Source organism: Netta rufina (assembly GCF_964035555.1).
Source record: "Netta rufina genome assembly, chromosome: 5".
In the NCBI taxonomy this organism is placed as follows: domain Eukaryota; kingdom Metazoa; phylum Chordata; class Aves; order Anseriformes; family Anatidae; genus Netta; species Netta rufina.
In genome coordinates this window covers 16,071,708-16,084,025 of record NC_140128.1, presented here as the reverse complement: position 1 = coordinate 16,084,025, position 12,318 = coordinate 16,071,708, and the positions used below count along the sequence as shown (strand labels likewise).

Genomic DNA, 12,318 nt, shown 5'->3' with positions numbered 1-12,318 from the left:
CTTCTCATAGGAGCATCTTTTAAGATACTGTTATATGGCGCAACAGCACAGATTGAGCTAGCACTTGAAAGTGGGGAAATAAACTAATACTGAAATAAGTTGTTTTCTCCAGACCGAATGGCCATAGGATTTTTCTTATGTCTGGAGTAAGCCTGACCTACCAGAGTCTGTTCAGCTAGGAAGGCTGGACGTCCTAGAGTTTGCTAATTGTCATCTGTGAAGGTCCCTAAGTACAGGTAATTCAATACACGTTTTTAAGCAAGAAAATGTGGTTAACAACAGCATTTTATGACCTGTTGCATCTGTGTAGTGCAAAAAACCTCGAGAACCAACCTTGTAGAAGTAAGTCTCAAAGAGCAATTAAAAACCTTTGATCTTCGAATGTAGTGGTTCAGACGTTGTGACTGGGAAACTTAAGCCTAATTGTTCTAGGTAGGTGTGTTGTTTTTCTAATTTTATTTCTATTGACAATGCAATATTGTGTGAGGGAATTTAAACTTAGCCCCTTCCGATTGTTAGGAAAACACAGCGAAAAAGAGCTCAGCCCTTGTTGTTAAATGGAATTCCCACTCACCAGGTTTGTTGTTACAGGCTATTTCTTCACATTTGGTTAATTTTGGTCACTGAGTTCACTTTTTCTCTGGATCTGCAGACCTGCTAAGGCAGTGTTTGAAAACTGTTTCTTCACCTACTTGTCTCAAAAGCATGTACCCAAACTGCACTGATGGGATTCCTCCAGGCTTTGCAGCCCTTCATCAAAATTCCTAATATAATTTCCGTTCAAACTTTGTTCTTCTTCTTTTTTCTTCCTATAATTTAACTGAACAATGTATTTTACTATTTTCTTAATCTTAGTGTTCACATTGTACGAGATTTACTGTCCTGCTCTGACAGCTGTCCCTACCGGTTTACACAAGCTTATGATTTACGCTGGGCGATGCTGTCGGAAGCGTCCTGCTGCCAAGGAAAACGTAAAACAAAGAGGGCTGTGTTTGCTGGGAGAACAAGTAGCTTGAACCTAGACACAACAGCAGAAAGTGACTATATACAGATCTGTATGTAGCAGTTCAGTTTCATCACGCATGAATATTTAAAGGATTGATTTATGGGTGACTGCTCAGGCCCTGTGCTGCGAGAGCGTTTTAAAATTTTATGTTCTGTTGTGTTTTGCAGACAGAATGGAGTTGTCTCGGTGGTCTGCGAAATAATGGCAAGCGTGTATTTAATTTCTTAGGGAAGGAAGATCCTTGAATAAACTAAGACTCGGTGGTAGTATTCTTCCCCCCCCTAAGATGTTCATCTGTTGATAGGAGCCTGTTTCTTCTCTCCCCTCCCTATCAGTAGGCCAGGCAAGATTAGTCCTCTGACTTCCTGCTCTTGAAGAAAGGAGAAAAGAATCGGCCTGGAAATCTTATCGCGAGGTGGATGTGGACCATGAGTATGTTTCTCTCACCATATCTTATCAGCAGAGCAAGCAGCGAGATGAGACTGGTGGAAGGAGCTCCCACGTGAAGAGCTGCTGTAGATAGAGGAATGTAAGGCTGCCCCGACCGCGAGCGCTGTCGGTCCGCCCAGAAGGGGGGCTGCAGCCTCTGCGGTGGGTCAGATGGTGGGGGCCAACTTCCCAAATGGTGGAGGCTGGGAGCTTGAGCATGAGGTCTACTAAACTGAGATTTTCTGTAATCCTATGGGGGGAGTTCGATATGAAGATGTGATAAGATCAGTAGTTTGGAACGTAAATAAGAGTGGGATTACTTACTCTGTACACTCTTTATGTCTGTGCCCTGTAAGAGAGTAATTTAGGCTGTGGTTTCAGGATGACTAGTACCAGATGAGCAGATAGGCTGTCTGCAGCAAGCCTGCACTATCTGTTCAGTTAGATAACACACAGCAGCGTTGGCTCTGGGAGGACAGATGATGTTGAAGCGATCACAAAGTTTACTTTTTTTGCTGCTCTCCCCATCAAGCTGTACAAAGTTGGGTTGATGATGAACCAGAGCGTGGAGCTGGTCTGGTGGCACTCAGCTTCCTTCTGTCAGACGCTCAGTTCCCTCTAGGCTTGTTTCTGGGGGGCTGCTCCATGCGCTGGGGGGCTGCCTGCTTTTGTTCAGCTGCACTGCTGGAATCTCCTTTGTGCCACTGAGTGTTACCTGCTCTTTTGTGAAAGGGGATGGGAACCTGTGGGTGAGATGAAATGATAAAAGATTGAGTGTTCCGTAACCTGAAGAGGATGGCTGGTAGAATATATTCTTTGTGCTTCATATTATTATTTTGTATTGTGTTAACTTTCCATTGAAGTGCCCAGAGATAACAGAGACTTTCAGCTCTTCTGAAAATATAAAGAACACGTAATTAGGGAAAATGTTTCCAACAATTAACATCCTCTGGATTGGAGGGTGCTGTGTAGGTGCCTGTGCCAATTTGCTGTTCAGTCATGGTTTTCACAGCTTGCTTAAAATCACTCGGGGTGGAACTGGAGAGGAGTCTGGGAAAGACAAAACAATCCTAAATTTGGAGCATTGATCTTGCTCTGGGGGTGTGGTGCGTGTCTGGGGATCTTGCTGGGGAATGCTCCTTCTTCAGGGTGTACCCAGCTCAGTAATCTAAGTAGTTCTGCCTCTCCTCCTCTTCCTCCTCTGTTGAAACTTGTGCTAGTTTGGGGCTGTGGATGCAGTCCTTGTTCACGCTGTGAGCCCACAGACCTGGGAGATGCATTATTGCTGCTGTGTACTCGGCAGCTGCGCTGCAGACAGACAAATACAGGGGCTCCAGGGAAATGCCCAGTCCCCCAAATATAGGATCCAGCCACCGAGGCTGTAGGATTAAAATAAACTTGTTCACCTCAGCTTCCTTTCTGCACTTGGTGTTGCAAGGAAAAAGCAAGTGGTTGTTTGTTAGGGAGTGATTTAGAGGGCTATATTTAATGCAGGATTTCACATGGCTGAGTGCTGAATGGCAGCCACCTGCTACGTGGAATGTGCCAATTGCCTCAGCTAGTACCTTAGGATGTTTAGAAAGAGATATCCCTGTTATATTACCTATGGTGGAGCTGGTGATGTGTTAATTGCCCTCCAGTTCAATAACAGGTGTCTTGCTGTGAGGAATTAGCAGGTCAAGGATGGGCATCCACTAGTAGACTGACTTCCTCAGCGCTGTATTTCTGTATAAATTGAAAAAAGCTATCCGTTCCATAGAAATGCTGTTTGCATTGACTTTGGTTTGCCTTGGAAACGTTTGGTGTTTTCATCAGAAGTACCCGTAGGAATTTCTGCTGCTTTGGCTGGGCCTGATCTATTTTTAAGTCTTGAAAATGCTGGGTACAGAACTTCCTGCATCTCAGAGATCACAGCTGGAAAACTGAGGGAGGGGAAGCTGAACCGAAATGGTGAGCAGTTCCTCGAATTAATCACTAACTTACCTGCTGCTCCAGCGAAGAAACATTTTTGAGAACTTGTATTGCAGTGGAGCTGTCAATCTGTCTTTACAAATAACCCTCATAACTTCTGATGTTGTGTAAGCAATGTAATCATCAGGCAGTTTAAATGAGGATAGGGGAGGATAGGGATTAAAATTGTTCAAGGGGATTTGAGTTGTCAGATAATCACTGGCAGGTGTCCTTTACTCCTGACAGATGGCTTAGGTGTTGTCAATGGTTTCGCAGCAGAGCAAGAACGAGCTTGTCTTACTCTTTACTTCCCAAAGCCATCCTGAACATGCACTGGGATGGTTTTCTTCTCTTCTGGCAAGGTATGTTTGCAGTAGCACATAGGAAAGCAAATCATGCCGAAGACAAGCATTTATGGGGATTTATGAGGTGTACACATGCAGCTGCAGACAATTGTTTGGGGTTTATGTAAGAGATGAAAAATAAAACGAGTTCTTGTAGTGTACGTATCCTCATCTGCCAGTGCTGTTAGTGGACACTTACGCTCCATGTACTTGGATCCAGCATGGGACATGCTCTTAAAAGCTAGAGTCTTATTTGCATTTGAACAATGGGTAAATTGTAGAGAAGAGGTTGAGTTGCTCTGTCACTGACTTCGGGCAGCTGCGCTAGTCCTGACTTCGGTATGATCTCAGAAATACAACTTGTCAGTACCTTGGGTTTCACTGAGCTGTTACACCTCATCGCCCTGAACTCCCCCGGTGTTCCCTCGCTGACCACACACCTTTGCAGCCAGCGAGGTTTGTGCGTGTGTGTGTTACACTGAAGTTGGTATGTGAAACGTAATGTATGGAATTTCTTCATGCTCAGCCTTTGAGTTTCTTTGCTGGATGCATCTGTGTTGGTAGACATCTGCAAAGGAGATGTGGATTTGGCGAGTCAGATGCTTCGTATCAACACGAAGAAGTATGAAAAGATGCATCTGTCCTCACCGCCTAAATCCCCAGAAGCAACTGGACCTGAATGTAAATATTTGTAAATAGTTTTGCAGTCTCTGAAGAAACAAGTCCTGTGATATCCTACCAGGCACTTAGCACTGCTTGTTTGCTGTCTGAGATGACTGAGGAAGATACAAAAACAGCTGTTGGAGTCTGCAGGTATCTTAGAATCAGAGAATATCCCGAGCTGAAAGACCCACAGGGATCATTGAGCCCAGCTCCTGGCTCCACAAAGGACCACCTCTAGTTTCTTCCAATAAAAAATAACGAAAAAGCCCACAACAGAATATATATGCCTATGTTAACTAAAAAACAATATTTTTAGAAAAGGTTCGTAACTGTTAAGTCATGAACTGAGGTTTCAATCACAAAAGAGGAAGTTAAAGTAACTCCTGTCGTCTTTAGTTGTGATACTGTTTGCTGGGGAGCAGGTACTGGAGGTGTCTTTTTGATGCCGCCTTGTTGCAAATTCCAGCTACTGACTTGTTCTAGGCTCTTTCTCATGTTGTTTTCACAACATGCCGCAGATCTCAGTGGAGTGAGGACAGATTGCTGATGCGCTGCCATCAAACCTGGTGTGGATTTACACCAGGCAAGGGAGTGATCGGGAAGAAAGGAGGAACTCATTCAAGTATGGAGCATACTGTGCATCCTGTGTTAGGCAGGTAGTCCTAAGTGCCCATCCAGCATCACAGTTACACGCCAGCCTGGATCCAAACATCTTCGTGTTTGGAAGATTTTGCACAGAGGTCCATTGAAGGTATCCAGGGCGGATTCCCACAACAGGCACATCAGGGGTTTGGCAGTGGAGTTCATCCACTTCATCCTCAGTGACAGATCTTCTCTGCAAAGAGGCTGAAGTTACTGACATCATGAGGATGCTAAACCCATAAGTGTCTTGTATTTCTTCCTCAAAAGCTCCTTGGCCAGAATGACTGCCTGTTCTTCCTGATTACACCTTCTGATACAGACACAGCAGTGTTATCAGCAGCGATCTGTTCTGTAATGTGCACTTCTCTGGAGTGCTTTCAGGTAAAGTGTCTTTTTTTTTTTTTTTTTTGTGAAAGATATCCTTGCCTTGCTTTGTTAATGTAGTGTGAAGTGTTCAGTGTGACTTGTCCTTTTATTTATTTATTTTTTCCTCTGATTCTTGTTTAGCAAGTATTAAATATTTAGATGCCAGCGTTTTTGGAAGTGGCTGCTAAAACAGATTGGCTTTCCTTACTCAGTCCCCTTCAAAGTGAAACACGAGTCCCTGTTTTTTCATTCAGCCCAGATGGTATGCTTTTTAAAGTGAGCAGTGTGCTGCAGTGAAAATGGACTACTTCTTTCCCCCCTTCTTCCCCTCCTCCTTCACTTAACCAAACACATCCGTGCAGCTCATATTTGGGCTGAATTCAAAATTAGTCAGAGAGGCTGCAGGGTAAATATGTCAGCTATTGGAAAGCCAGCTCTGCCAGATTGAAGGAATTTCTGCCCTGCCAACGAGCAGCGTAGCAAGTTGGCTGCACAGAATCTGACATCTCTACAGACCTCACGAGCATCCTGCTTCGGTCCTCCGGAAGAATGGACGAGGTGAGCTAATCCTGCCCCTTCCCTGCAGGTACCTCTGCTCCTCCCCACGTGCTCGTACACTCAGCAAGTGGGCAGGAGCATCGCATTCCTGCGGGCTGGGAGGTGATGACCACGTGGAGGATTGCCTTCTGAGCCCTGAGGGCTTTTATATCCCATAGGGGAGGCTTCCAAAGTAAAGGAAGCAAAACGAGCTATAGGATTTAAGCTGTTCCACGTGTGCCATCGCTCTGACAGTGCTTTATCCACCTCTGTTGGAGAGGGAGTAACGCACGTAGCCAGTTGCTGCGTGCATTGACTGGGACTCTGAAATTGCTCTGTCTGCAACCTGCGACTCCATTCCAGCAGCAGCTGAAGGTTACCTTTTAAGAGAAAGTGCTCGTGCTTTGAAATGGGATCGAGTCAGAGTTCAGCCTTCCCATTCCGCGACAGAGCCTGCGCAGGGCTGTCAGCGAGTAACTTAATCTGCCTGTATCTTTTGTTTCCTGTTTAGTAAAAAGGTTAGTGCTCCATCCTGACTGTAGCAGAACATTCGAGGATATATTTATCGTGTAACAAAGGAAACATAAACAAACAGCTTAATTTTAAACAAAAATTGGTATCTGTTCTTGGCGTGTCCCTTCAGTTCAGTAGGGCTGGAGTACAGCCTTTATTTAAAGGTGTTGATGGCTTTTTTTGGGCATTGTTTCTGGGTTGGAGTCTTTTGCTTTTTGAGACCTAAAACATTCTTCAATGGTTTGGCTCGGTCTATGTTTTTCATTAAAGAAGCACGGAGATGCAGAGACCGTGCTGAAAGCCTTTCAGGCAAGACGCAGCAGCAGATCTGCCAGGAGCTGAACTTTGGTTGCTCTGTGTAGGAGGTGTTAGAGGCTTTGGAAATGCATCCCGTTATCACGTTGTCTCAGGAATACCGCGATGCTTAGAGGGGAAGACGGTTTTCTAGCTAGGGCAGGTCCAGACCTGGCATCTGTTGTTAGCTAGCAGCTTGCCCAAGGAGGTCTCGCTGGAGTGTTGACAGCAGGGGTTTCAGTTTGAGAGGTGCAGCTTGCACATGGAAGTGGAGCAGGTTAGGGGAGAGCTGTAGGCAGGAGGATTAGACAAGAAGCTAGCAAAGAGCAACCACACAAATGAGAATGGCACCTTCTGATGGTATTGCCTGAAGGTGCTGCCTCGGTGCTTAGGGTTCGAGAGAACTAAATCCTTGGTGATTCCGAGTTTGCTTGTGGCACTTGAAACACCTTCAATTTACAGCAGAGATTTAGTCTTAGCTTGGAAACTAGTTTTGTCAATCTGCATTTGTAGCATTTGCAAACTTGTAAACTTGCTCTGATGGTCACTGTTTTGTCAACTACCTGTGAAGTCTGCCAGTGGTACCATACTGACAGGAAAGCTTTTTTTTTTTTTTTTTTTTTAAAAGAGTCGGGAAAGAGCTTAGCTTCTGCTCCTGAAGCTCTTGGACATGTTATAATGAAGTTAAGAGTGTGGCATATTGGCTGTGCCTTCCCATGGCAGAGAAAATCCTGATCTCTCCCGTGTCTGGATCTGCTGAAGGCAGCCCTCGCTGTGCAGTGCCGGGGGAGGTTCCTGTGGTTGCAGGCAGACGTGGTGTTAGCATGCTGGGGGTTTGCTAACGGGAGGTTGGGTAACGCCAACAACTTCTTCTGTGCAGCTGCTTGAGAGCGGTGATTTTGGCTGGGTGATTACTTATCAGGTACAGGTCAGTGACACAAAGAAGGATTTGAAAGTTCAAGGCCAGGTGTGAGGAAAACAAAAGCAAAATCCCACCCCACGCTTGTGGGTTGAACGTAAAACTGCAGCGTGCTGTTACCGGTGATGCTGTAAGACTGCAGATGCCCAGGGGTTGTTGGTGCTGTATCTGATCAGCATTTCCTTGCAGGACTAGCCAAGGACAAACCATTTTCATTGCTGGTTTAGGGACTGGGGCACGAAGAAGGGCTGGGCATGGCTCTTGCTGTGTTGCTGCTGAGCCGGAGCTGAGTTTTCCCCCGTCCTCACCCAGAAGCAGCCTCTCTGCGTCGTGGCACAGAGCAGATCCACTCTTCCTTGGGCAGAAGAGGAGTGATGCAGAGAATGGAAGTGATAAAAGCAAAAAGACACGAAATTGTCAGCTGCGTAGCCCGGGCTTGCTTTTTGCTGGCTGTCGCTGTCTTCCTTCAAGGAAGGAATAGCAGGAGCATTGCACATGGCTCGAGGTGTGTGGCCAGTGGTTAAGGTTGCCACATCTGCCTCGCAAGCCTGTGTTTCCACTTCGCTTCTGAATTACCTTGTCTTTCAACAGCTCGGGGCAAATTTCCATTAAGGTGTCTGCTCTGTGCTGGCAGAGTCTTAAAACATCCCAGGAGAGTCAGGCATTTGCAAGGAAGGAAATTTGAAAGGAAATGCGCTGTGTGGGGCAGAACTAGGCATAAAAATACTTCCCGAAGCATTCCTGTCATGCATCTTGTGAAACGGTGATGTAAACCTTAGCGGGGTTGCCTGTGCTAAGGGCAGAGCGTTTCAGTATGCTGGGGGGAGCCGTCTCCACCTGGCTGGGTCCAGAGCTTCGGGAGAGCCTCGTGCTCAGGGGCACGCTGCTTTGGCAGCACATTTCTCCAGGTACCGTCTGCACCAAACCCCTTCCCCTCCGTGCAGGACTGAGCTAGGAGAGGCTCCTCCCTGAACGTGGTGGGGCCAGCAGCCATGAGCTGCCAGGAAGGGTTTTATTTCTGGTTTTTGGTGGTATGTGTACTTGGAGCACACTGCCTAGGACTAGCCTGGGCTGTGGCAGAGGAAGGTGGGAGAAGGACCTTCTTTCTCTCGCCCTCTGCCTTGTCTTGCTGCTTCCCTCCAGATCGATGCCTTGCGGTGCCATTTGTGCTGCAGTTGTGTTGGGAGTGTCAGTCCTCTTGCACAGTCTCCAAGCCCAGCCTGCGTTTTGGCCCTGTGGATGAATCTCTTTGCCTTATTAAAATATTTGTGCCATTAACTTCCTTCCCTGGGGTTTATGTTTCTGTAAGCTGTGTTCCTAAAACAACCAAATTTGGAGGCACGGTAGATGGAAATTATTGGCTGGAGCTGTTACAACATTAAAGGCAAATCTATTCTCTCTATCTCTTGCATCCTCCTGCTATCCCCTCTCTACTTGGCAGCCTCTCTAATGTGCCGGTTGCCTTACTCGCCTGTGGACTGATGTGTGGCAGGGCATTAGGCTAAGACCAAGAAGCTCAGTTCTGACTTTGACCAACAGCCCCATGTTCAAAACTTAATTGAAAAGCTGATATGAATTAGTCAATGTGCTACGTAGCTCCTAGCCCTTGGGTAACAACAGCAACAAAAAACAACGAGTAATTCTGCAAGCTAAATGCCCATCTGACAGAAGCACGGGAGAATGGAGCTGATGTCTTGTAGCCTCATCTATTTTACTGAGGAATTAGAGAGCTTTTTTAGCAAGCCACTTTGACCTGAGGATATGCCGAAGGCTAAATAGACGTACCCAGGAAGAAAATAGCAAGAAAGAAATCGGTAAAATGCAGCGTGTGACTGGAGAACCGGTGAAATCACAATTTAAGGAATGAAGTGCTACCAAGTACTGTATTTAGGATGCTGATAGGGAGATAAAACAAGATAGCCGGCATCAAGATTGTTTGCCTGAAGTTTGTTGTGCTGCTGATCAACATCTTGCTCTGTGACTGCTTCTGCTGTCTTTTTTGAGTACCCTGTAAAGTTTCTGTTTCTCGTTGTTGTTGTTGCAGAGAGCCAGCTGTTGCCTGGGAATAACTTCACCAATGAATGCAACATTCCTGGGAACTTCATGTGCAGTAACGGGCGCTGCATCCCGGGGGCCTGGCAGTGTGACGGGCTGCCGGACTGCTTCGATGACAGCGATGAGAAGGAATGCCGTAAGTGACCCCTGCTGAGACCTTGGTGTGCCTGACACCACAGGGCTGGCTAGGTACCGTTACTGGTGTGTTTGGTAGCACACATTAAGCAAGCAATGAAGTCACTGCCAGTTTCTTAATTTCTTTATCGTTTGAGGAGATATAAGGCCCTTCCTATTGTTTCTGGTCTTTAAGGTTCTGTAAATTGGCCAATTTTAATTCAGTGCTTGGTAGCGGGTACCTAAAACCCTACTCACAGATGGATACACTGAGACAGACTTGACCTGTGGCTCTTCCAGTGGAAGACTGATGCCCTGTGTGTTTGCAGGGATTCAGCATAAAGGCCTATATAATATAGACCTTCGTTGTGTACTGCTTTAAATTGACCTCCACAACCACCAAGAGAAGTCCCTTTTGTTTCAGATTTTGGCTGTATCCTGTTACTTGTGTTTCACTCCTGTCAAATTGTAATTCCTCGCCCTTTGAAACTTAATAGTAACTTTCTGCAAAATAAAGGGAATAAATTGGCTCATAATGTTTACATGTTTTAATCCTCCCTACAGTGCTTCCAGTTCTAGAGAGCTTAAAAAGGCTTTGTGATTTTATCTCTTTGTTAGCACTAATTAAGGTTTAGTTAGTATTCTGCATCATTTAGTTAGCATGAAACTTTCTGGGCTATGCGGTATATGCAGACAGCAAAATTATGCTGCAGCATAACATCATGATATGAAACCCAGTTGGGAGGGAAAAACCCTCAAATGCCATGTTCTTCTAAAGCGTCTGAGAAGTAAGTTAGTGCTTTTTGTCTAACAAATGTTGCTCCTTTACGTGTGTGCTTTACAGAGGTTTTTATTAATCTTAAGCCTCCTTGAGAACCTTACCTTTCAGCCAACACGCTTCAAGGACGTCGTTAGCTTCACTTGTGGAGCAGAATAAAGAAAGAATAGCTTCTTCCAAATTCAGTTTAAATGCTTGCTTCTTTAATTTGATGCCTTACCTTTAATTCCAATTTTCCATCCCTTTCAAAATAAGGAGTCTTTAATAACCGTGCTGTGGAAATCCACATACATAGTTCTGCTTTAAACCAGCGAGCTTTTTTTCTGCTTCTAAGGCATTAAAAGTATCTGTATAAAATATCTGATCCTTTGTAGTCTTTCTAAAGCATCAGACCTGTGTTGCAACATTGAAGACAGGTTAATTTATTGTTGTTGTAAGGATTGATCAGTTGTGCCTATATTTTTAAACCCTAGCAGAATTGTTATTAGGGGGAGCTTTGACAAGAATAAAAAATGTCCAGAGTTCAACGTGCACCTTTCGGTCAGATGTTCCTGCTGACAGCAGCTGCGTGACTCGCAGGTTCCTTATTACCTAGCTGTTGAATATGCTGCTGGCATGGCTTTTGGTGTGCTTCTTAAAACGAGCTGAATGAAGGCACTTCTCTGTATTCATAGGATGCAAACCCAGAGGTTTGTCTCTCTCCTAAGAATATTGTCATCCTCTGCCTTGCAGGAATTTCACTTCTCTTTGTTAGACTAGAAAATCATAATAAAAATTTACAGTAATCTTAAGGAAGATTTTCTTAATGAAGACTGGGCTGGACGTTTGCTCATGAATCAGTAATGGGAAAATACTCCTCATGACTCGCTGTTCGAAAGCCTTCTTACCACAATCAGTTGGGTCTAGTGAATTGCAGGCAATAATGAACATAGTAACTGACAATAAAATATAAATAGCTGCAAAATGACAGTTCTTACAAGTTATTCTTGTCATGACAGACTCAAATAAGCCTTACTGATCTAGGTTATGTTGCAACTATGAATTTCTGCGGAATTTTTCTTCTTTGGGTTTTTCATTTAAAGACTATCAACCCACTCGATTGGCTAACAGTTTTCAGGACGAGCATCCTTTTGATCATGCCCAAGTTAATGGAGGTAATTAAGCTGCTCTTTCTTCTTCACATACATCTATCTGCTCTAACTGATCACCTTCATAAATGTAAAATTAGCATGGAAAAGAGACAACAGAGAGCAAGGGATTCATATCCTGTGCTGGCTTGCTGTTAACAGGTCAGATAAGCCAAAACAGAATGGAAATACTGCTCATTTGAATCTCCAAGCAAGAAATTAATATTCATGCAAACAAGGCTCTGTAATGCATCCAGAGAGCTGCAAGCTGCCTGTTTTGCATCTCCTTCCTCTCTGTTGTACCAGGCAGCTTTTAACAGCCCCTGTTTGTGGGGTGCTACACCGAGTGCCTCCCCAGAGGCATGGTGTGTGTGTGTTTGCTTTCCTGTTTAGGACCATGTCAGTGACCACAAGGTTCACAAGAGAAATGATCTCGTCACCAGGGTCCCCTTCGTTGGCAAGTGTGGCAAAGGGGCAAGACCTGTCCCTGGGAGGCAGAATTACGCAGTTATGGAGGAGGCTGGAAAGGCTTCGTGGTGTTAGTTGTTGGCTTATGTCTGAGTTCAGGAGGCTGGTTTTCT

General features: G+C 45.1%; 1 protein-coding gene across 1 annotated transcript in view; it reads left to right on the top strand.

The window, feature by feature from the left end:
* LDLRAD3 (low density lipoprotein receptor class A domain containing 3) overlaps positions 1–12,318 on the top strand; it is a gene marked incomplete at both ends in the record, with an annotated part of 100,741 nt that overhangs the window by 20,483 nt on the left and 67,940 nt on the right. The window contains one exon of the mRNA XM_084287336.1: positions 9,708–9,854. Within this exon, the coding sequence (XP_084143462.1) occupies positions 9,708–9,854 (147 nt within the window). The remainder of the gene's footprint in view (positions 1–9,707; positions 9,855–12,318) is intronic.